Source organism: Sander lucioperca, chromosome 13 (genome assembly GCF_008315115.2).
Source record: "Sander lucioperca isolate FBNREF2018 chromosome 13, SLUC_FBN_1.2, whole genome shotgun sequence".
Taxonomy (NCBI): domain Eukaryota; kingdom Metazoa; phylum Chordata; class Actinopteri; order Perciformes; family Percidae; genus Sander; species Sander lucioperca.
In genome coordinates this window covers 31,733,946-31,760,593 of record NC_050185.1, presented here as the reverse complement: position 1 = coordinate 31,760,593, position 26,648 = coordinate 31,733,946, and the positions used below count along the sequence as shown (strand labels likewise).

At 38.9% G+C, this 26,648-nt stretch overlaps 1 protein-coding gene across 2 annotated transcripts; it reads right to left on the bottom strand.

Annotated features, from left to right (window-relative positions):
- Nucleotides 1–238: 238 nt before the first annotated feature.
- sc5d (sterol-C5-desaturase) lies at nucleotides 239–26,648 on the bottom strand. 2 transcript variants are annotated; one of them, XM_031308144.2, is made up of 6 exons: nucleotides 26,567–26,648; nucleotides 26,374–26,448; nucleotides 5,204–5,421; nucleotides 4,160–4,292; nucleotides 3,471–3,571; nucleotides 239–1,428 (listed from the first exon to the last, which is right to left on the bottom strand). In XM_031308144.2, exons 3-6 carry the CDS (start codon nucleotides 5,411–5,413, stop codon nucleotides 964–966), a joined length of 909 nt encoding a protein of 302 aa, XP_031164004.1. In that variant the 5' UTR covers nucleotides 5,414–5,421; nucleotides 26,374–26,448; nucleotides 26,567–26,648; the 3' UTR covers nucleotides 239–963. The 2 variants fall into 2 exon arrangements, with proteins under 2 accessions (XP_031164004.1, XP_031164003.1); XM_031308143.2 differs by lacking the exons at nucleotides 26,374–26,448; nucleotides 26,567–26,648 and adding an exon at nucleotides 6,584–6,678.

The window sequence follows — 26,648 nt, the reverse complement described above, 5'->3', positions numbered from 1 at the left end:
AAGCTCCAGACTAAGCGTGTAAGTGGACCTTGAGTTAAGATTATCTTTACTTTTTTCCAAGATCAAGAGTGAACTTTCAAAATTCAATACATTGTCGTAGTTTTCATTGTATGATTATAGAACCAAACCACAGACAACCACTATTTCAAAGTGCAACTTTTGGGATTATTATTTATCATTATCGTTCATATCCAAAAAGTATTTCTACTCTGTCTGTACCAACGCATTAATACAGCACTGGGAGTGAAGGTCTTTTATTCTCATACGGATGATGCAATCATCTCAACAAACACAGAGAAGACATGAACTGTGCAATTAATATGTATGTGACATTTTTTATCTTATACAGTATGTCCACAATTAAGAACATTGTTGTTATTGCAATATTTCTTTTGAAGCAGTTGTTAGTTTGCCACGTTTTAACGATTCAGTCTGAACTTACAACAAAGAACTGCTTGTTAACTCTATTTTATCTGTGAAAAACAATCCTTGTGACACCAGTCCCAGGTCTCAATCATGAAGTGAAACTTCCACTCAGTTAGTGTCATTCTGTGATACTGTAGCAGCTCCAGCCTTTTGATGCTCCTCAAGTCTTTTGGCTCTGGTGTTTCTTGGTTTGCAAACACCAAAAACTCTTCTGTGGCGTATACAAAAAAGAGTCACTTTATCACCCCATTTCAATTACTAGCACTGTAAGACGGTAACGCCAACTCTGGGTGTCAGTCTGCTCCTTGTCTATTGATTGCTACGTCAAAAAATGTAGCAATCCCAAAGCTTGCTCCTCATGAAATCAATCCAAGGGAAACCATCTTACATGCATCTTATTTACTAGAATTAAAATCTCACAACAGCTTATTTGGCAATACAGAAACTCAAATTATTCTTCAAATATGATTTCCAGCTGCACATTGTCTTAAAAAAATAGAGATCACTTTCAGCAATTAATCGTAACTTCCCCTACTGTTACTCCTCCTTACACGTGGCTCCTCTCTGAGCATGTCCATTCACTTGCCCTTTAGCCTTCACTCTGTCATCTCCCAACTTTCCCTCAGCTTGAAGCTTCCGGATCAGATCATGGGGACCCTTCCCCATCAGAGCCGATGGATGCCTGTAGGAGCCTCCCAGGCGGTCCCACAGAGTGAAGTACTGGCCGTAGTTGTAGTCGAAGAAGAGGTGGTGGTCAGTGTGGTGAGCTGAGCCGTTGATGGCACCCGTCAGAACTCTGGGCACGCGATAGTCCCCATCATGGATAGAGATGGTCCAGATGTTGACGAAAATGTACAGGGCCAAGTAGAGAACCTTGTGGAGGGGGAAGAGGAAGGGGTAGATGTGATATGGGAGTCCCTGCATGAAGCCGTCTACTGGATGAAAGGCATGGCTGGCAAAGGGAGAGGGGATCTTCCATATGTGGTGCGGTTTGTGAAACAGCTGTTGGGGAGAAGAGAGCAAAGAGGTCAGATGGAGAAAGTTATTGCTTTGTGATTTTGTCTGGCCCTTTTTTATAATTTCCAATTATTTATGGTTATTACACAAACGTGTCAAATGAGTCACCATGGTGAAGACACTACAGAAAGATGCTTTCACTTGTGTTGTTTACATTTATTTTCCTATTAGAACTTAATGACAATATACTAATTCATACCTCAACCTAATGTCTTGTTCTTGGTTATTTTTAGTTTTATAGTTTTATAACAGTTTGTTCATTTAAGGTCTAACAGGGAGTTCTCTAGGGTCTAATTGACCCCAAACATAAGTAACGTCACAATGTAAAATTAGATTAGATAAAATAAGATTAGATAAAATAAATCTGTATTAATCCCCAGAGGGAAATACAGGTGTCATAGCAGCAACAGCAATGATAATGAAACCCAGTAGAGATACAGGTAAGAATATAAAATATAGAATATAGAACCAAACCAAGATAATAAGAATACAAATATGAATAAAAATTAAGATTAAAGTAAAACACTGAGCAGCTGGCTCTAGATATCTGGACTTGATATTAACATAGTCTATATCTTTGAGGTTCCACTTCCAGGATTGCTCCGGTGCCGCAGGAAATTCCGCCGGATGCATGTCTTTTCCGTTTCCTTCCGCTGTTTTTGTGCTGGAATTTTAAATTTGGTGGATTAATGAGGACTATGGTTAACTGCTCCTCAGATCTCTGCAGGGTAAATTGAGACAGCTAGCTAGACTATCTGACCAATCTAAGTTGCTCTCACACAACTATTTTGCAGTGGCTCTCTGCGGAGTTTAGCGCCGCCCATTACAATTCTGATTGGTTTAAAGAAATCCTATGTGCTATGTCCTAAATTGCTATGTGAAGTAGCCAGACCCTCCATCAGCACGCTTTGGAGGAGGGTCTGGCAAAGTGAGACTAATAATAACAATGTATTATGGTCATTTCTGTTTGTCACCTACTGTGTAAGCCCAGTGTGGTAACAGAAAGGGTGTATGTAATATGTATTTACATATACCTCAATATTGGGGAAAAATATTAGCCTGGAAATCCAGACCCAAATCCAAAAGATTAAGATTAAGAAAATCTCACTGCACGCAATTGGATAACACTACGACCAAGCACAACAACCACCAGTGGGTTTTCGCTAAGCCCCGTACGCTTAGCTACCAGCGGAGCTAACTGGTAGATTAAACTCTTGCCATATCCGTTCGGCAAAACAGCAAAAACGTCCTTCTTGCAAAGGAAGGATTCGAGCACCATCTTCTGTTCCTCTTTTAGATAAAAAGCCAAGTGTAACTCGTTCATTGTCGCAGCCAAAGCCGTTTCAAACAACTGGTGTTCACCCGTAGCCATCTTGCAATGTTTACTAACGACGTGGACGTCGCAGCGCTGTCGTCATCTGTTTAGCTCACCTCTGGCCCGCCTATATCAGATACACCGATGTGATTGGTGCAGCTCGGCTACAAGGGCATAGTTAATGAGCATCATTACTGAATGCTAGAGTAACTTGCTGAGCAAATTCAAATTGTGCTCTCGCGAGAACTCTGGATTTCCAGGATAGAAAAAAGATTACCAAGGGGGAAAAATGGTTATTTGGCAATTACTATTGTTATTTTTACACATACAACAGAGCTTTGGGACTCCAAACAATAAGCAGGTAAAGTTAATGTCATTGAAACATAAGGGTTAAACAGTGGCGAGTAGAGTTGATACATTGGCATTATCTGCTGTTATTTAGTGAATATGTCGGTGAATAAACCCTTTAAAAACATGGCAATTGTCAATATTAAGATATTAAAAATGGGGAAACATTCTGATTGATTCTATCATAGTGGTGAATAGGCAACATTGTGGTATCATAACAGAAACAAAAATAAAAGCAGTTTGGGCTGATATCTACAGTACCTTTCAATAATTATATTGTCAAAACAATGAAGTGCTGATGTTAAAATGCACCCAACAAGTGCCTACCTAATACGTTTAAAGGGAAACCCCCAGTTGTACTGACCTTGTAAATAAGCTTATGATGCAGGAACCGATGAATCCAGTAGATACACATGTCAGTGAAAAACAGGAAGGAGATCATACTCAAGAAGAGCCCGGGCCAACCTGAAAGCACACAGACCATGTCACCACCAAGGACATGGTACGTTCAGGGTTTCAAATGCGTGAAATAAAATAAAACAACTGTAAGCTGGTGAGGTCATTCTTTAACACTTGTGTTTTCCTCAGGTCAAATATGACCCGTTTTTAAAGTTTTTTATATCAGAAATATGGGTTGAGTTCATCTAAATTGCCCATAATAACATGGATGCATGCATGTACGTTATATGGATACAAGGTTCTTCACAATTGAAATTAATTATTACTTCCATTGAATTTTGGGTGTTTTATTCAACTTTATGAGCATTTGAAAAAAAATTATTTCAAAACGTCATCCTGGCTAAACTTTGACATAAATTGTGATCCACTCAACATCTTCTGATCTTAACTATTAGTCAAAATAATTCATAATTTCTGCTTTTTTAACTCATAAATTAGGTATAATGTCATATAAATTAGGTTTATTGACCGTCAATAAAAAAAAAACTGTGTAGAAAAAAGTGACAAAATGTTTTAAAAAGCATTAAAAAAAGTTAATTTTCAATTTTGACCCGGAAGGACAACATGTTGAAGACAACACGAGGGTTAACTTACCCAGCGGAGAGTCATTGACATTGTCGTACAGTTTGCTGTATCCTCTAACTTCAGCAAAAAACAAGGCCACCGTGGGTATGCTGATCCAGGGAAGAGAGGTCATAGCATATTTGATCTCCCTCTGAACCTGATTCTAAGTAGGAAAAAAATTAAAATAAAACAAAATAATAAATAAAAAAGGGGGGGGATAAAGAAAGAGGAAATATATAAACATAATAAAAAAATACAGAGGTTATATAGAAGCATTTCTAGTAACACCCCTGGTATCCCGGGTGGTATGAATTTGTTGTCAATAAGGAAAAAATCCAAAATAACGCCAGGCTTAGCCTTTAAGGCAACTCTTCTCATGCTCCTAAATCATTATATTCTGCGGTACTGACTTTAGTTATATGTAAGACACTTTACTGAGTCACAGCAACACACATTTTTAAACAATAAGATCATCAACCACTATTCATTAAGACTTAAGGCCTCAGAATGCTCCAAACAAAGTGCTTTTTAGATTGTCTGAGAGCACCCACACTTTCCAACAGGATTTGTAACTGTGGCCAGGTGTGCCAGTAGGCAGAGCTCTTTCTCAAGCTTTCCATTTTCATTATTCGCACAACTACTTCTGTCACTTTCCTGTGTTCAGCCAAGTCCAACATCATGAATACATCAACTACAAAGTAATGCAAAAGACACAGAGGGGTTATTTGAAATCATACTAAAGCCTTTATAACACTAACTAAAGGCTTCACACCAACACAAAAATCATGCAATTAATTTGAGTCTTTGATGCCATAGTATGTACACTATAATTCACTCCAAAAACACAAAACACTACAATGCTGAGTCGACTTCTCTGTGACACAGTCTCACCAAAACTGAGCATAATACGCTTCAAAAAGGCGGTATTTATTAACTATATTGCATTTTATTCTGCAGGTGTTCCAATAAATTAGTCCCCGCCTTGTAGATGTAAAGTTAACTTGATTGCTTAGTGTTTAGCATTGACAACACACAGTTTATAACAATACATACAATGAGATACAGGCTTCATACCTCTAAGAACTGTGGGTGTTTCATCAGATTGTGGTCGAAAATGAAGAAGTAGCTGACGGCTCCCAAGCCCAGGTACAGGACTGCAGCCCCGAGGTTGGTCAGCACCAACAGGCTGATGATCTGCCGCAAGGCCCCGTCTTCAGGCCACGATGCAGGGAACACATATGGGGTGAGGACATAATAGTCTGCAACATTCAGCACAAGATCCATGGTCGAATCTGTAAAGTATGGACAGAGAGCACACATAATAAAAAGATGCCAAGAACACTGCATTTCCCAGAAGCCCTGTTGTATGACTCCTTTGAGACATGTTTTTGGTAACAAATTAATTAACAATTAATAAATGGTTTAAAACACACTATAATGTATACTGTGTTAATTAATTTTATTTGTCAACAACAACCTGTAAAAATCGATAACAGGTGTACAACTGTTATTGAATGATTGACAGTATAACATAACATAGTTGAAATCTTATAAAATATGTCTTCATATTTCTTCAACTGAGCAAACTCCATCTGCTGATGAAAGCAATGATCTGAGGCTGAAAGCTCTAAAGGAACTCTAGTAAGTGGACCTTGAGTCAAGACGGGTTTTTTTTTAAACTATATGTCTTAATTAGATATTAACACATTTATAAATAGTTTCAGCCCTGCCTGTAAATGATTTATCTGGCAATTTATTAATAATAAAATGAGATATTTTTTGTAAGTTATATATGTCATGAAGATAATAAATCATTAACACTGTGAATAGATTTATTTTCCTTTTAAGTGAAAGTATATTTGAACCTGAATAAACTACTGACCACACGCGTCCATACAATTCTTGTCTTATTATCAAATTCAATTAAATTATTCAATAATGCTAGACATATCATGGCTTTGTTGCTGGTAGTCAGTGGTGTAGTCTACGTGATACGCAGGTACACGCAGTATACCCACTAAGAAAGCTCCAGGATTTCCATATACCCACTTAAAAATGCCCAATGACACGCAACAACATACTTTCCATTATGTTTTATATTTTGAATTATCATCTGTGTTTTTCTTCTTCACATAAGCTGTAAATTGGTGCATAAAAGTGTATCCGAATACAGGAAATGAAGTCGTTGATGCTCAAAACTTCCCTGGGGGAGGACACCCAGACCCCCCACTATGATATTATTAAATTCATTAAACCTGTGATCGAGATGTCACATTAAACGTTATATGTAACTTCCTGACTGTTACGTATCACAACACCACGAAAAAGTAAATATAGGCTATATATTACTATATGCATTGCCAAACAGGCTGCATCGCATGTTAAAAGCGAATAATTGCGCGTCACTGTCACATTAATATAAAGTTAAATGTACAATTTTAAACAGCACTGTACCTTTCGAAGGTTGCTTGTATTCCGGTACAACTGTGAAGGGATGACTACTAAACTAAAGGTGAGCGAGCGACCAATCAGTACTGAGTTGCCTTTTACGTCATTCAAAGGGCATCCAATGAGCGCGTAGTTTCTCATCACGGCAGGCTTGTTTTGATTTCCGATTGGCCAATTGGAGGATCTGATCATGGTGCTACAGAAACAGGTCTTCCGCGCTCATAGGTCCTCTCACAGCTGGAGCAGGGGTCGAAACGCCCCTTATGATTGATATACAAAGCATATTTAAGCATCAAGCTCTTCTCCACTGCTCCACTTGTGGTGCTGTAAGGACAGCAGACGGCCACGCTTTGTGTTTATCGATACAAAGCTGTAGGCTGTCTTGTATAATAAATATGACTACCTCTGTTATGCATATGCCCAACATTTCAATCCTTGTGTACAACTTTGAAGTGATTTAATGATCATAAATGTAAAGATGAAATGGCTGCATTTACACTGCGTCTGATATGCTTCTCATTATCCCAATCACACACACTCACACAGACGGCAGCAAGCAACCGTGCAAGGTGCTGGCCTGACCATCAGGAGCAATTTATGGTTCAGTCTCGTACCCAAAGGCACTTTGGCATGTTGGCAGGAGGAATGGGGATCCAACTGCCAACCCTGTGATAAGTGGACGATTTGGGTTACCTCCTGAGCCACAGCCACCCTGTACTTTGAATTTTCTTCTGTGCAAATACAATGATAAAACAAGAAACGTAACCTCAAGTGTAAAAAGTAACCGTTTCATTATGCTTCCAAACTGAACACAATCCAACTTCATGAATACAAAAATGTATATTAGAGGGAATGTATAAAGCAAAAATAGTCAGTGTTTGAAACACATGGAATAAGATGAATTCATTATACAGTAGGCATCACTTGCTTTAGCTGATTATATTCATTCCCACACTGAATGCAACAGTTTCTAAATATTTCCTTAATACAGCAAATCAGTTTGTATCTGCATATTTTATGGCGGTACCAGCTACAACCAGGCACAGGTGCACTCCATTCTCTCTTGTAACCAAACATCCTTCACAAACGTACAAATTAAAGGTTGTCTCATTTGTAACCAAACATATAGGCTACAACCTCGAGGAAAAGAAACTCCAAAGGTCACATTAAGCTTTAGGCTATATAACGTTGGGCCCTATATGCATAAGCAGAGCAAAGCCATTTCTTATTTTAACGTCATATTCAAAGACTGAAATGCCGAATTTTCCAGAACATGCTTCTTAATAGTAAAAGAAGAAGCATTAAATAAAGTGTTCTGAGTTGTGTACTGGTGCAGGTAGATCACTAGACTTTGACGCAGCACGGTTATTCGTTATTTGCATCTTCAAAATGGAGCTGTTTGGTTTCAATGGCAGAGGTGACAAACTGCTTTCATTCTGCTGTGACTCAACTGATGCCCAACCAGCCACAAGGTGTCGCCAGTGCTCTGAGGTTTGTATGTCTGTTTATTTATTTAGGATCCTCATCAGCTCCTGCATTGCATTGATGGGACAATGCAATAATTAACACGCACATTACAATACATAGTAGACAATACAGGAATAGGAAATTACAGAAACTAAACATACACAATATAATTTGATTTGAACACAACTCATATGATAATGACAAAATACACATAAAAGACAAAGGCAGACACATAGACAGGACAGCTCCGCCAGTGCAGTCATAGTCCATTCCATACATTCATGTTTAACAATTTCTAAGACAGTTACACACCAACACGCTATCATCACATAACGTCCGTTTCATCCTTTCAGGACCCGTCTCCAGGTATGAGAGGGAGCAGCCTTTGACACACTGTACTGTATTATATTTGACTAAAGACACTGTGTCATACATGGGTATTATAGTGATATCATTGGAGATTAGCTAATTATAAATAAATAATAATAAATTTGATATTATTAGATAGACTATAAGCTCATATCTTATGGCTAAAGGAATAGTATTATTTTGACTACAGCAGTGGGAAGGTATAATCTTCCATAAACTGCACACTTTTATTTCTACAAGGTTTAAATTGATTTGATATTAATATGTGAGCTCAATTCCAATGTAAGGATAATCATTGTTTATAGCCAGAATGTATACTGTGGTGCAGTTATGTCAACAAGCCACCATCAGAAGCTTTTGAATGATTTGGCCCTTCTGCAGGATGTGATTTTTGTTAATGTTTAAAGAATGGCTCTTGTTTTCCTGCTCTCGTTCTTTTCTTTCTTTTGCCAGTTGTTTTTGTTCCCTCTCTTTTCTTTCTTTACTGTTAAATAGAAGCCATTGCTGATTTTCCTTCTGATTAATATTCGTTATGTTTATATTACCACCAGGGACTGCCAAACATTTTAAATACACATCTACTCCATCCACAGCCCTTAAATTACTACAAGGGGCCCTCATTGAACCTAAAGCCCTGCAATTAAAAATGTTTTGATCTTTAATTGCCGATACATTAAGTTAATGTGATGAAGTTTCACCTTCGAAAATTGTGCTTTCACCTCAATAACATAAAAGTGAATGGAAAGTAGTTAGTGCTGTTCCAAGCATTACACGGACATCATTAGTTTGTAGAGAGTGCACCCAAGGCGAAATACTTTGAGTTTTCATCTTAAAAAATCAAACCTCCACCACTGATGCTGCAAATGTCGGCACTGATTTGAATATTTTTAACTTTATTATTATTATTATTATTATTCAGTGGGTTTTATTTCCATCTTATGCATTCTAGCTATAGGTATTCTATTTTCATCGTATTCTTATCTTATTACTATTATCAAATTAGTCTAATTTCCCATCTTATTTTCGACTTATTTTATTAATCTCAATCTTATTTTTATTAACGATGGCATTCAATTGGTTTTTTTGCACATTCTACGTCTACTTATGTCATGTCATTGCCTTATTGTAAATCACTTTGTGCTGCATTTCTTGTATGAAAGGTGCTGTACAAATAAAGTTTATTATCGAGCTACACTCTGCCAGCTAGTGTGTTTTTTTGCACAAAGATTAATACAATATAGCCTACACAATTTACAGTAGTGTTTACAGTGTTATGTGGTTATCTGTTGCAAACCCTCATTCTCCCACCCACACCAGTTCTAGTGATTTCCTGCCATTAGCATGACATTCAGCACGGCTGCTGCCCTTTAAGCATCAAGCTCTTCTCCACTGCTCCACTTGTGGTGCTGTAAGGACAGCAGATGGCCACGCTTTGTGTTTATCGATACAAAGCTGTAGGCTGTCTTGTATAATAAATATGACTACCTCTGTTATGCATATGCCCAACGTTTCAATCCTTGTGTAACAACTTTGAAGTGATTTAATGATCATAAATGTAAAGATGAAATGGCTGCATTTACACTGCGTCTGATATGCTTCTCATTATCCCAATCACACACACTCACACAGACGGCAGCAAGCAACCGTGCAAGGTGCTGGCCTGACCATCAGGAGCAATTTATGGTTCAGTCTCGTACCCAAAGGCACTTTGGCATGTTGGCAGGAGGAATGGGGATCCAACTGCCAACCCTGTGATAAGTGGACGATTTGGGTTACCTCCTTAGCCACAGCCACCCTGTACTTTGAATTTTCTTCTGTGCAAATACAATGATAAAACAAGAAACGTAACCTCAAGTGTAAAAAGTAACTGTTTCATTATGCTTCCAAACTGAACACAATCCAACTTCATGAATACAAAGATGTATATTAGAGGGAATGTATAAAGCAAAAATAGTCAGTGTTTGAAACACATGGAATAAGATGAATTCATTTTACAGTAGGCATCACTTGCTTTAGCTGATTATATTCATTCCCACACTGAATGCGACCGTTTCTAAATATCTTGTATGCATGAGTAAAATACATCTCAGAGCATTTGTTTGTGGAAGCCTGACTGGAACCGTCTCTACTTTATAAGGAGAAAGTTGGAAAGTAGAGCTGGAACTGTCTAACAGACTGTGAAGGCATCTCCCTCTGTGTGCAGACACACATCAACCAATCAGGATATCTGCAGAGAGGCAACCCTCATGCTGAGCCCCAGATTACCTGCTGCTCATCATCTCTTCAGTAGGCAACAACAGTGTCACTTTGGGAAATGTAATCAAAAACTGGAGAAACTTGTCACCACTGGAGACACAGTGACTGTTCAACTTTTGACGCCATCATTTATATTGTCACTGGGTTGATGGGACTAAGATGAATATGATGACCTTTCTGACAATTATATACTGTATATATATATATATATATACAGTATATATAAAAATAATCAGTAATGATAACAATGTACTCACCAACTTAATTGTTGAGATTTGGTAACACGGCCATGCTAAAAAGAAAAACGATAAGGCAAGAAACATGAGCGGTTGGATCGCAATCAGACAGGTTGGAAAATAAATTCCCTCGTTAGCTATTGTTAGTAACCTTGTTACTTACTGAGGGATTATTATGACATTTCTGGGGACTCACTTATGATTTTACCTCCAAATAAAGTGATTTAGACAATCTGACTAAACGGCTGTTGTGTTTACAAACCTCTCTGATCATCTTACTGTTTATCTTGCCCCATGTTGCAATGATGTCGCCGTCTTCCCAGATATTAGCAATTACATTACAGAGTTATCATAAATGACAGCCATTTAAAAAAAAAAAATACGACCAACACACAGAAATGACCTTAATTTTACAAAGAAAGATTGATGCAGGACACTTTTTCAGCAGCTCCTCATGAACTTTCTTCCTATGCTGAAACCTCCTGCTATCTTATACATATGTGTGCGGGAGGGTGTGTGTTGTCTGGGAGGGATGGGAGGGTGTCACTCAATTGCCTGTATCCCAAAATACATGTGCTGTATATGTGGGTGGGTGAGTGTGTGTGGGAGAGAGAAAAGAGAGAGTGAAATGTATGTGGGGTGTTTGTTTGTTACATATTTTACATATTTTATTAATTATTTATCTTTTTAAAAGCACTGATCTGGAGCAGCACCTTGAATTCCGTTGTTTTAATACACTGTATTCATGCAATGACAAATAAAGCTTGATTTGATAGTGTCTCACGTGCACACTGACATCCACATATTTCATATTGACACTGAGTATTTTCTCAGCAGCACCACTTAGCATGAGATCAAGGTGAACACACACATCACATTGTTCACAATTCAGACCTGCCACCAAAACATTTCCTTCTCATCCTCGTCAAAAGATCAGTGGGATCAGAGTATCCTGCATATAAAGCCAACCAGCAATGAGAAGCACTTCACCTCCTCTTTGGATTTGGATGATGCAGGCCACAGCTGCTGCTGTTTAGTGAGTTTTGGGCTGAAGCTGCATCTGCTCATAAATAACACAGTCTCATAAAATTTCATGGAATGAGATTATGTTCTATGAATACTGCGAACATAATTTCCCTCCACCATGAGGCCCATTTTCTGTTGACACATGACATGTGCAGGTAACAGTTAATAATAGTACATATTAGAACTTTGGTTGAAAGCTAAATTAACAGCAATTTCTGACAACTAGAGGACACAAAGACTACCAGAGCAAGACTACCAAACCTAGCCGAGTATTTTGACAAGCCTGTGCTCAGCATCATGCACTTCAGAAACAACATACATCAGGCTCTTTGGCTTGCTATGTGCTCCTTGGTCAGAAAAAACATTTCCTTCACACTTTACAATGTTCAGTAGTGGGCACATATTTGTATATTTTGCAGTGACTGAGGACTCTAAAGCAGAGTAAACTTGAGTTCCATGACTTGGACTTAAAGGTGCAATATAATATATTTATTTATATAATTTTAAGCCGAGAAAGTGTGTCTGTCAGTCGGGTAGAGAGGACGGTGAGGTCATGATGTTTTAGTGGTTGTTGCAGTAATTGTAAGCCGAGATAGGGTGGTTGTCAGAGTAAAACAACTCCAGAACACCTCAGAAAACTAAAATAACTATCAAACATTTTACTGTCTCTTTGTTTAATTGGCAGTGACTTTTTAAAGTCGCAGTTTGACTGATGTCCACTGGCACACTATGTACAGTATACTACTACCTTCAAAAAAATGTATACTATAAAGATTAGTATTTAGTATACACTATGCACAATTAATATTTACTGATGTATTTTTATAATGCACTTCATGTTACCACCATGGTAGTCTCGCTTTGCCAGACCTTCCTCCACAGCGCTGTGGAGGAGGGTCTGGCTAGTCCACACAGCATTCTGGGATGGGAGAAAAATGTGCTCTGGTTTATTGGCATTTCTTTAAACCAATCACAATCGCCCTGGGCGGCGCTAAGCACCGGGCAGAGCCCGGGTGCCTCTGCAAAATAGCCTCGGGAAGGTACTTGTTTTGGCGGAACGTTTGTACGTTCAAAAGTTGCAACAGAAAACTCAGATTGGACAGATAGTCTAGCTAGCTGTCTGGATTTACCCTGCAGAGATCTGAGGAGCAGTTAACCATAGTCAATTACCAAAGTAACCATAACCATAGTAATTCCAACACAAAGAAAGCGGAAGGTGACGGACATCCAGGCGAAAAGAGTGACATGCGACGAAATTTCCGTAGGGAACGGAGCAATCCCGGAAGTGAAACGTCATGGACACCATGGCAACTGGTGTACTTTCTCAGTATGTATTTTCAGTTGAGTTAAGAGTCTCTCTGTTCTCTACGCACCATTTAAAAGTTTTAATTTCCTTTTTCAAAATAAAGAAACAATGAATAAGAATCCATTAAGCCCGACAGCAACGTCTCATCTGCTGATTTAGTTTTATTTAAGCAAATGTTGTCTTTTCGTATAGTTGTCTTACGCATCACCCCATTTTCACAAAAGACCTTCACTTAAGAGGAACAAGAGTCACACAAAGAAAGAAAAATAATCCAAACAAAGACAATCCTCAGTGCTATCACACTGAACACCTCCTCTCTTTGTGGCTTGAACGGGTCAGCGTACAACAAAGGTCTTAAGATGAAATAGACTAATTTCGCTGTCATTGTCGCCTTCCCCCAGTCTTACAGAGTGAAAGTTAGAGCCTTCTTTTGGTTAGATCTGTAATCACTATCCAATCCCCCCTTGAGGAGAAAAAGAAATTTAATTTGACAAGGAGGTAATGAACCTGTGCAGCCATTATCTTAGATAACCCATTTGAGAGAATGGTTGAGCACTGATGAAAATTCTATTAAACATAGCTGGCTGATTTCTCTATTTCGTTCTGTGGCAAGAAAGCCTTTTTTTACCCTTGCCAATTTACTTTGAACCCTCAGAGTTGCCAAGGATCATTATATCAAGGCGCTTCAAACACTCATCCTTTACTTAATGATTCAAAGGCAACAACCCCAGACTGTGGGCTAATAACCTCTGTGATGCATACACAAGAAACCTAGGCAAGTGCAGGAAACACTAACTTTTAGTTTCTCTCTGGAGTTTGAATCAGAGCAGGATTCTGATCTTAGATGCAACTTTTCTGGTGTCTTAGAACTTAGTAAGTAAACTAGTAAACTAGTCTATATCCACGACCTTCCACTTCTAGGATTGCCCTGTTGCCGCTGGAAATTCCGCCCTATGTTCTTTTTTTGACTGAATTTTTTGTTTCCTAACGCTTCCTTTGTGTTGGAATTGTAAACTCCGGTGGATTTCTGAGGACTATGGTTAACTGCTCCTCAGATCTCTGCAGGCTAAATCCAGACAGCTAGCTAGACTATCTGTCCAATCTGAGTTTTCTGTTGCACAACTAAAACAACTTTTGAACGTTCACATGTTCCACCAATACAAGTTTCTTCCCGAGGCTATTTTCCAGTGGAACCACGGCTCCGTGCAGCGCTTAGTGCCGCCCATGACGATTGTGATTGGTTTAAAGAAATGCCAAAAAACCAGAGCATGTTTTTCCCCCATCCCCGAATGCTGTGTGGACTAGTCAGACCCTCCTCCGCTGCTCCGCAGTGTTGTGGAGAAAGGTCTGGCAAAGCGAGACTACCAGTAAACTTAAAGGTCCAGTGTGTAACATGTTTAGTTGTTCATTATCAAAATCTGTGTTGGCCGTTCACAAACTTGTCCTTTTTCATGAATATTTACCTCCACCATCAATTCCAAGTATTCCTTTTGGCTTGAAATTTTACATTTGCATGTGTATGAACTGGGGTAGACGCTCCATATTCATGCTCTATCTTGAAATACGTTAGCCGGTAAGGGACATACAGGACATACTGCTCCGCCTTTTGCGTTTTCGCTGTCACATGATAAACTCACAGGTGCTGCTAATGCTGCTAATGGGTATCGTAGCTTCCCGGCCCCGGCAAGTTTAAAGAAGGAAACATGGAGGACCACACGTATTCAAAATCCAAATTTCAGGAACAGGAGTCTTCTTCTTCACCCAGAAAAAGAAAAAGGATATTGAAAAGAGCAAGAGACCGGCTTTTTGAAGCGTGAAGGCTACCGTAGCTGTAATACGTACTTTAAACCGCGTGGTGCGAGAAAGTTGACTGCATTATATGATCTCAACGCTAGATGGGAGAAAGTCCTACACATTGGACCTTTAAACAATACATTTTCCCCCCTGTGGTCTATGTTTGAGAGTAATTTCTCCATACTGCAGACAATTCAGTTATTAAGTGCAACACACACAGAGCACTTTACCTCATTTGATATGCGTCATTTGATGCCCATAGCACTCATGTGCGTTGACCAATAGAGAGAGAAGGGCTGAAACCAAATGTGCACTTGGAAACTGAGCCTTCACAAGCTTTTGTCACACCAAGCCGTCATCACGTCGAGTCTGCGAGGGTGCTCGGTGCTGTTTGCACGCACACTGACTGTGACTGCACCTAACAGACTTCAGATAGACTTATAATGAGTGTTGCAATGTAGCGAAGTACAAATACTGCATTACTGTACTTAAGTAGAATTTTCACGTATGTACTTTACTTTGTTATTCATATTTCTGGAAATTTTCACTTTTACTCCGATACATTTCCCCTAAGCGTCTTCGTTACTCATTACTTGCAAGAAATATTTTTTTTCGTACGTTGGAGTGAAAGATTTGGATTTCTGTTTTTCTCTTTGTTGCTGTCAGACTAATTTGATGTTCAAGAAGGTGTGGAAACCCCGAATGCTATGCTTTACTTTAAGTAAGCAACAATAAAGTTCATAATCAAAGTTTTTTTACTTTTACTTCTAACAATTAAGTACATTTAATATCAGAAAATTACTTTTGATACTTATATACTTTAAGACTAAGTAATATTCTAAAAGGTAACTTTTACTTCTACCAAAGTCATTTTCTGGTAAGATACTTCAGGTTCAGGTTCTCTGGGCAAGTATTGCTTTCAAGTACTTTATACAAGACTGTTTATAATCACATCGTAATTTAGAATTCCATGCGTCCTTTGATCAAACTAATTTGACATTTGAGATCTCGGTAATTGAAGACCTGTTTCAAACTGTAACACATTGGTGCCATTTCATTCATCCTTATCCCCCCCTTACTTGTGTCTTACGTGGGGGACAATAAAAAGAAATGGAAGAAAAAAAAGATATGCGGCAGGAGGATTTAAAGAAACCCATTTAATGAATGAGACATCACTAGCTGAATCAGTATCAGAGGCACAGCTGGATCCCTTAGCAGTGGGCTCCCAACTGCTCTGTGGCATATTTGTGTCCAGTGTGCATTTGCACGGATCATTTGATGTCCAAACAGTGAGAGCACACAGTTACCTCTGTTTGTGCCATTAGTTTTTCTTCAAATCCTCCTACGTGGCAAAACAGAATGTGAAACATTAAACATTAGCCTATACATGTTGTCCCTTAAAGGACAATTCCGGCACAAAATTAACCTAGGGGTTAATAACAGATGTGTACCCACTCAATCGTTCTCTGGGACATGTTTTCATGCTAATCGAATGGTTTTGTAGCTTGAAACAAGCTAGCTCGGACCGCTGATTAGCTTACAATGCTAGTATTATGGGGCACAGGGAAAGTAAAAACAAATCACTATTTTATACCACTAAAAAGGTTCAAAATATCACCACACTTCAGCGGTAGCATAATGAGGGTCCCTAAATGTTAACCGAAGCATTGAGAACATTGTAAGTGTACAGACAGTTTATTAAAAAGATAGATTATAAAGACAGTAGCTCCCAAGACGGCGGCTGCCTGTATACGAGAACGCAACTGTCTTTATAATCTATCTTTTTAATAAACTGTCTGTACACTTACAAAGTTCTCAATGCTTCGGTTAACATTTAGGGACCCTCATTATGCTACCGTTGAAGTGTGGTGATATTTTGAGCCTTTTTAGTGGTATAAATAGCTATTTGTTTTTACTTTCCCTGTGCCCGAATACTAGCATTGTAAGCTAATCAGCGGTCCGCGCTAGCTTGTTTCAAGCTACAAACACATTTGATTAGCATGAAAACATGTCCCAGAGAATGACAGAGTGGGTACACATCTGTTAATAACCCCTAGATTCATTTTGCGCCGGAATTGTCCTTTAAAATAAACTATTTTACACTCTTCAATGAATCTTTTCAATACAGGGAGTTCTACATTTGTGCAGAAAGTTTGTCATGTTTTGTTTATTTTATGTTATTATAAGACAAGGTGAGGTTCTCCCCAGAAGATGAATGCTACTTTGACTTTGGTGATCCTCTGACTTTTCCCCTTTTCGTCATTACAATTTCTGTATGAAACGTCAAGAAAAGTCACAGTAACACATACCGTACTGGTACTTTATGAAGTGTCTGAAACACTGCAAACTTCTAGAGTATTCCAGTATTCATGACACCAAACTGAAGCACAAATATGATGTTTGTGAAGAACTTTTCGTCTCCTCATGGCTGCTCAACCTGTTTAAACTGAAGATTATACCTTGGCTAGAGGCCTCACAGCATGAATGTTCAAATTATGAAATGGTAAAATCTGAAGCCATGTGTGCTCCATTTAATATTTATCAGTGTCTGGATGCATGTCAGTATTTATTTGTTCCTTGCCTCTTTGTATATTCATGACATGAATAATGCTGTGTATGATAATCAGATGGCAGACTAAGAGCAGAGTCTCAAAGCATCCTTCTGGAAAATCAATCATCTGCACGGCCTCGTTAGCATCAAACAACTCCGCCGCTCCCCAGACAAGTTCACAGCTGAGGAGTGTACCATCTCCTTTCTGCTTATTGCTGGACTCACCACAGGCACTGATTAGCAGCACCCCTCCCCCCTGATAGATGCTTTGTGCCTGATTTTAATGAACTGCTTTGCATTAGTAAGCCCTTCTCTCCTCCCTGTACACTTGCCTCTACTTGCTCTCTCGCAGTCTGGCAAACCAGGGCAGAGCTCCTGTGGAACAGAAAAAGAAGAAAAAAAATGAGTCAACACATCTATCAGTAAGCAGCCGGCCAGGCACACTCTGAGCCAAGACAGAAATATTGACAAAATGTCTGCTAGCCATCTTATTATCTTGCCCAGGGATGCAGTTGGCAAAATAGCACATGCTGGAGGCAGCGGCGGTGCTGGTGGAGGGGTGTGTGTGTGTTTCCATGCGTGTGTTCTGCGGGTAGAAAGAAGCCAATGTTTGTAGAGCTTGCAACCCCAACACCCTGTTGTTGTATGGCTGAACTTTGAGTGCTGCGCCATCATCTGTGGTATTCGGGTTTCTGGCTGTGATAGTGAGCTTGAAGCAAATACCAAATGAGAATACATCTGATAATGGGTGATTCACTGACTACATTTCTGCTCTTGGTATGATTTGATGGTATATTGCTGTGGCAACATAAGCAGACACCAGTTGCTCGCCACCAGTTGCTCAGCTGAGAATATGTCCAAGAAATGTAATGAAATGCGCACCATGTCATCGTTAAAGGATTACAGAAACATGAATCAGTTTTTACACAGAGGATACAGTGCAGTGGAAATTAATCTCATCTTAAAGGATACTTTGGTTTATCACAACTTGAGTCTCTGAAGGAATAAGTGAAGACAATAACTTCCCATACTTTTTGGTGATGTAGATCCGTAGGTAAGAAGGAAGCTGTTCAAAAACAGACTTATAAATAAGAATACGCCAATAGTTAAGTCTACAGGTGGACAAGGCAGACTATTCAACCCGCACATTAAAAATATGACTGAATCTCAGTGCTCCAGACAGTATCCTGTGTGTGTAGGCATTGTGAGGATGTATGGCAAGGCAAGGCAATTTATTTATACAGCAAAATTCAGACACAAACGCCATGCAAAGTGCTTTACATAAGCATAAACATACAAAGCAAGTAAAACAGAAAATTCAACAATCAAAAAAAGTAGGTTTAAAAGACTCATAGAAGAGTAGGAATGACCATCTCTAAATTATCTCAGGGAAAGCAATGGCAAACAAAAGTGTTAAGCCTTCATTTAAAAAGAACACAGGTTTGGGGAAGATCTCAAGTGATCTGGAAGTTTATTCAAGTTTTGCGGTGAATAGAAACTAAAAGCTGCTTCTGCATTTGGTTCTGAGCCTGGGGACGGTGAGCAAGCATGTCCCAGATGATCTTAGAATATTTTGAAATCAATTCTCTGCATGCATGTGTACAACATGGCCATCGTCCAGCACAGACATAAAGGTGGGCAGTAGTCTATCTCCTTGATGTTCCACTTCCGGGATTGCACCGCTACCGTTAGAAAATCTGCTGGATATCTGTTGCCTTGGGCTTCCTTTGTGTTGGCATTTTGAGACTCCGGTCGATATATGAGGACTATGGTTAACCTTTTCTCAGATCTCTGCAGGGTAAAACCAGACAGCTAGCTAGACTATCTGTCCAATCTGAGTTTGCTGTTGCACGACTAAAACAACTTTTAAAAATACACATGTTCCACCAAAACAAGTTCCTTCCGAGCCTATTTTGCAGCGGCATCGTAGCTTTTCTCCGGTGCTTAGCACCGCCCAAGATGTTTGTGATTGGTTTAAAGAAATGCCAATAAACCAAGAATGTTTTTCCCCGAATACTATGTGGAGTAGCCAGACCCTCCTCCGGCGCACTTTGGAGGAGGGTCTAGCAAAGCAAGACTAAGGTGGCAGCAACGAGTCTCCTGTTGGCCTCGAAGGAAAAGCAAGAAAAACAATTTCAGCTTTACATTTATACCAGTGGCTGAATGTGAGGCTTAAATGAGAATAAATCATCTACTATAATTCCAAAATACTTGTAGGTGTATTGAGAATCAGAATTACCCTTAATGTGTTATATTGGATTTATAATTAGTATCATTAGGTTAGCATTAATAGCATTGACCCTGTCCTCTCAATAGTCTATGCTATGCTTAGATTTTATAGTTATATTTGGATTTTTAATCTCAGGTTAAACACATTTTTGCTTCATTTTAGTGTTAAACTATGTGCATAACAAACTGTGCATCCATTTCTGTTTCTCATGTGATAATCATGATTATCACTGACCTTGTAGAAAGCACAAAAAAACCCTGAGGGTAGGGCATGCAGAGATGTCCAGCCTTTGACATTTTTCTTTGTGTGATATTACTCCCTTTTTCCCTATAAAAAGCTACAGTTAAAGACTATCAACAGTCATTTTCTGTACTTATGCTGAAGTGCTGTAAACTGACTCTACTTGCTGCAAGTAAACAAACTTTTAAGAGAACTCCAGTGATTTTGTCCATTCTTTGATAAATAATTAGCCTAACAACAAAGGAGACAAGAGGGCGGTTTAATAATTCAAGGGGTTTAATTAAGTAATAATGGCACGCATTTCTGAACTGAGGGAACAAAGTCAGAATCTAAAGAGCCCAAATGACTAATTTGAAGAAAAGTTAAAGCACAATTTCCAGCCCAAAGTTTGTTCCACAAAATGTGTCATTGATCATTAAACCACGCATCTAGTGGCCATTAGAGGAACTGCAGTCTTCCCCATTCTGCTGTGGTGTTTTTTTTTATTTAAATATCACTTAAACATGGAGCACATTTTTCACATCAGTGCACCCGTCTGTCACACTCAGCAAACACTGCTTCAGTGTTGCCAAATCTAACTTCTGGCCATGCAGATGGAGCTGAAAGTTCAGCTTGATTTGTTCAACTGACACACCCAAGGTGTACACACACACACACACACACACACACACACACACTTTTCTACAAGGCTCTTTGAGTCTGTTTGCTACTGATTTAATATTTTTCACATCCCTGCATTTCTTAATTACTGCATATTTGTTATAGAGATCAATGAATCGGGGAATGTCTGTGGATTACGAACCTTACCGACCATCTAATGCCCATTCCCACTGCTGCCCTGGCAGAGGTGCTCATTTTCAAACTGTCAATTCCTCCGTGTAACTCCTCATCTTTTGATCCAAGATGAGGCTATAGTCACTTTGAAGGCAGTGGCAGGTAAAGAGAAATTAAAGTGTCACAGAAAAAAAAAGAGTGACGGAAACTACAGTTGATTTTATAGCAGCAGAGGAAGGCAGCATTAATTAGGGAGATATGACCTGAGAGCTTCACAGAGCTCCCATCTATTTCCTGCGGATGCCAGTCACTTGAGTTGTCTTATGCTTTTTGGGAAGCTGCCACACGCTTTGAGGAGACATGAAACATTTAGGGCCTGATTGAGTCCCTGAACAATGTACAAATACTGTCCACACACTGCAGGCGTCCCTCTGAGAGAGGAGCAGTCAGTACGTCCAACAAATGCAATAAAACAGAAAAGTTATTGATTCCTAATGTAGGGAAATTGTTTGTTGCAACAGATACAGTAATATGATACAGCAGGGGATAAGAGATATAAAGCTGTCGGGAAACATTACTACTGAAAGAAATGGCAAGAAAAACAGAATATAAACAGATTCATACAGTATAGATGCTGTACATTCATATCTATACAGCTGACACTCGGAACATGCTACAGAAATGACGTTATTATGGATCACTTTGTTAACAAATGTAAACTAAGATAGCATCAATGGTAGGCTTATCATTTCCTGCTAAACATCAGCATTAGCATAGTCATTTTGACCATGTTTGCATGCTCACTTTAGCATTTAGCTGAAAGCATCCTCATGCATATGGACAGCTTCACATATATTTTTAAAATCTGTTCCGTCATGCATAAGGACGCATGTTCTTTTGGTCAGTGGTGAAATGTAACTAAGTACATTTACTCAAGTACTGTGCTTAAGTACAAATGTGAGCTACTTGTACATTACTTGAGTCTTTTCTTTTCATGCCACTTTCTACTTCTACTCCGCTACATTTCAGAGAGAAATATTGTACTTGTTACTCCTCTACACTAATCTGACAGCTTTAGTTACTAGTTACTTTACAAATTAAGATTTCTGCACACAAAACATATGTAGTTTATAAATTACGATTTTTATTAAAAATTAAACTACCCAACAATATAACGGCCTACAAGTCCAGCAGAAATGATTAGACCATTAAACACTTTAGTTGATGACAGAACTGTTTGATCATTTCCAGTTTCTAAAATGTGAGGATTTTTCAGCATTGAGTAATTTTACTTTTAATACTTTAAGTACATTTTCTTTCATTACTTACATACTTTTACTTAAGTAACATGTTCAAAGCAGGACTTTTACTTGTAACATAGTATTTTAACAGTGTGGTATTAGTACTTTGACTTAAGTAAAGGATCTGAATACCTCTTCCACCACTGCTTCTGGTACACACACTTTAGAGCTTTAAACAGCACCATAACACACCACATCATTGTGTGCGATAGAGTTCCATATCAGACTCCATACATGCAGTACATCATCATACCGAATTTCCCTGCTGGGGATCAGGAAAGGGGTATCTTATCTTATATACATCACTAACATATTGCCAATCTAGAGTCTCCAATGTCCTTACAGTACATTACCTTAAATACATTTCTCTAGACTGAGAGGACACCAAAACACTCGCAGGGAGAAAATAAAGACTGTTCACATAGAGGCAGCCGCGCTAAGCCGTAGCTGTGGCTGACGAACAACTGCAATCCGAAACAGTTGTCAAAGCAGTGAAGTAATGGCCATGGTTGTATCCTGAAGCCTTGAAAAATGAGCGTGCACCTGGAAAGTTGCCAGTTGAAATCCCCAGACTGAGGGTCTGGGAGGAGAAAGCGAATGACTAGCGCTTTTGGTGTTTGTATAGCAGACAATACAAATAAAGCTTAGGATGAATTGGACCTACTGTGAAATTTGATTGGGATGAATGGACCTTGATGTTCTTTCTCTCTGTCCCCAATCTCTTTTAATTTACTGCTGTTGTGGAGGATATGGTTCTCATCATTAATCAGCAAGACAAATGAATCCCCAGCTGCCTCGGTGTGAGAGAGCGCAGGAAATGGAGAGAGAGAGAGAGAGAGAGGAAGAGAGGTGGAAGAAGAAAGGAAAGGGCGGGATATATAAATCAAGTCCGCTTTGATTAATTCACCTTGGTCTAGAGGACATGGCTAATAAGATCCATTAGCTTGATATTCAGGATGCTCATGTATTGTGCTAAATGTCAATATAAAAAGAGGCTAGATCATTCAAAATAGTTAATTATACCAGGCTACTGTAAGTCTTACATTGAGTAACACCAATTAGTAATGTTCAACTCAAATTACAATCATTTGCAGAGCGGGTAATTATCTTATACTGTAAAGGTTTTGCTTTTGAAGGGGTGCTGGTAAAAGCCATCAATCGCATAATGAATAAACAGAAACATTCAGTGCTTAATTAGAACACATGGCAATCAATGCATTACTTTCTGGTTGCAGGTTTTGTTGAAGTCAGAGTATGCATGCATTCTAATGGGAAAACTGAGGACAGTCATAGAGTATTATACTGCTTTAATTTGTCATAGACATCATATAATTCAATATTTCTGTCACCATGTTCCTTTAAATACTGTATTTGTGCCTCTGATACTGTAGGCCGTCATTGTGCACGTCCTTATGTGGCCACCAGACGGCACTCTAGCACCTGTTTCAGAGCTCATCTGCAGTGTGTCACACAGAAGGAGACACACTTTGAATGGGGGTCTAACAGGCAGAATTAGGGGTTGCAACATTTGAACAGAATTTGCTTTTCTCAAAGCTAATACTGCAGTACAAAACAAAATGTCCATTTCTATACACAATTTCTCAAACCCTTTTTGTTTTTTGTTTGAAGAAAGTTATAAATAGTTCAATTTCTCCTGAGGTTTGTGACTTGAAATGTCCAACCCTATTGATAAAAAGATCAACATGATGAATATAAACTTTAGACTCATTAGAAACAGCTATGATTTCAAGAGAAAATTATTTCTGCTTCATCATCATTTCCCTTTGTATTAGAAGAACACACATATAAGTTGGCCATTAGCAGAAATCAAGACAAGACAGGAATGATCTAGAGCAGTGACACTCAACTTACGTCCCGCGGGCAGATAGGGTGCTGGGTGGCCCACTTTCTAATTCAGAATAAAAAATAAAGTGGGATTAATAACTGGGAATAACTGGGATGTTTTTTTTTACTTTGAAATTTCAATGTAAATAAAGTGCCAGACTGCATTAAAATGCTTTTCATATTGTCCCTGGTAGGAGAAGTATATGTTTATGAATCATTTCAACATTTGAGTGATTGCCTGATGGAAGATGTTGCAGCTATGTGTAATACTGTATAAACTCTTTCAAATGTAACCAAAGCATTTACAACTAAAATGCAGTTGAAGCTATTTAATGCAGTAAAATATCTGATTTATCTGTCGTATAGGCCTAATCTCAAGCCTTGTGCCAAATTAATTTAGTTAATTAATTTCAAAGAAAGACTAGTTATGGGCCTGTAATGTTTATTAATATGAGCTAATAAATATTAAATTTGTTTATCAACCAGCCCCTGGCCTCCTGTCAATTAGCAAAAGTGGCCCCCGGGCAAAGCACTTTGAGTATCCCTGATCTAGAGTGTGCATACAAAAAAACAACAATGATGTTGAAAATGAAAAATGAAAAATGAGAGCCACCATTAATAATGACATGCATTATTTAGAAGATAAAAAGCTCAACATTTGCTTTCAATTAAAACAGTGTACAGTATATATTTTATCTTCAAAGCATATTATTACTTAAACTAGGTATCTATTTCGCTGTTTGGAATGATGCTAATATTTCTGGAGGGCAAAAAGCAAAACAAAACTGAATAAACAAAACTGAAAAGTTGGTTAAAAATGAACAACATTAAATAACTTAACTCAGGAACAACAGCAATTAAGAGGTAAAGGGGAGATCCCAATTAATAGGAAATAGAATAATAATTAATCTTTGGCTGGCTTTAAAGCTTATATGTGCTCTTTTTTGGGGGGGATAATCGAGTGGCTGAGAGTTCAAGTTATTGATTGACCATGTTGTCATGGTGTTGCTGTCCAGAACCCATTTGGCTAATCATGCTAATGTGTGGAATTCCATCTGCTAAAATACGATTGACGTGGACAACAGATTAGCTGAGATACAGCAGTCAATTTTATCTTCACCAAGCTATCAACCTCCCGGGACAACTTGACAACTACCTTCCTCTTAGATTCAGGGTTTGACCTGAGGTTAAGATACTACAGGTATCTTGGCCCAATATCACACGTGTGGCCTTGGGGCTCCCTCTCTCCGTACCCTACAGCAACAAAAAAATCCCTCTTAACATGACTAGCTGGGTTGGTCGTACCATCTACCGCCCAATTCGGTAAAGGTCTTTGTGGAGTAAAAACAGACAGACTTCCTGTGAGGAGGCACAGGTTCTTCACAGCCTCTGAGATCACACAATTTCTAGCCCCATAGATAGGCACAAAGATATATTTTAAACCTGCAGGCAAAAGAAACCCATGGATTAAACGTGGTGAAGCCTTGAATGCCGTGAAGGCAGCTCAAACACACAGAAGGTTAAAATGAACTACAGTGACCAAGACCCTTTTACCTTTATTTAGACCTTCAGAGGGTGAGCACATGTACTATCTAACACAACACACAAAGTAACTGCATTCAATTTTGAGGTGTAAATAAATAAACGTTTTGTCTCTGCTGCTGCACCCACACTCATTTTCAAGAAAGTCATCAATGAGGTCTCGTTTCTAAATCTAGATTTTACAGGAAACCCTGGTTTAATTGGATCATATTTTCATAGAGTGGCTACCAATGCTATCAGTTATGACAAGACTGTATTTACTAGGATAACTGCTGAGATGTCACATTATGGCAACATCGCTAAAAAAACATGTCCAACAGTGGCAAGACTGAGACAATTAGACAATTAGGTTTCAAACAACCCCCCAGGTTAGCCAAACGTATCTGGCAGAAAAAACAAAGGCCAACTAAAATGAACACCCAAACTGTCTGTTGTAAACATCCATCAGAGTTTACAGATTGACCTTCCAACTTCAACAACATTGTACTTTCCGTAGTTGTGCGAATCAGTTTTTATGTGCAATGAGGGAGTATTGCCGAAATGTATGGGTGCAATACATTTTGGTTTTAACTTCTAATAAAGTGGTTTAGATAATCTGGCTAAGATGTTCGGTTGTTTATAACCCATCAGATCATCTGACTGCTTGTGCTTCTCGGTGTGTGGGGTTTTATTGTAGGAATTTGCTTGCTAAACACTTGCTACAGCTCAAGTGATTTTAAAGCTTTTGCTAAGCTGGGTAGTTTAAGCATGCCATCTCAAGCGCTCACTGCCCAAAGAGCAATGGGCTGCCCGAGAGAACAGTTAAAACAACAGCTACGTCAGTGTTGGAAAATGCCACAGCTGAAGAAAGAAGCCTTACCTCTTAGCCGACTACAGTAGTAAAACACGTGGGCTAAAGAGCCCAACCCAGCTTCTCATGAGGCCGAGATCCATCCTAACAACCACAAACACAAAGCAAACGTCTGTCAGCACTAACATCAGGAGATGCTGTCCCCTTCTACATCTTCATTAGTCTCCTTAAACCTGCTTAAACCTAGTACACACAGTCTTACCTGATCAAGACCGATGAGGACACTTCACTGCACCTCATGGAGACACCTCATGAAAGCAATGAACCTGCAGTGAACCACAACA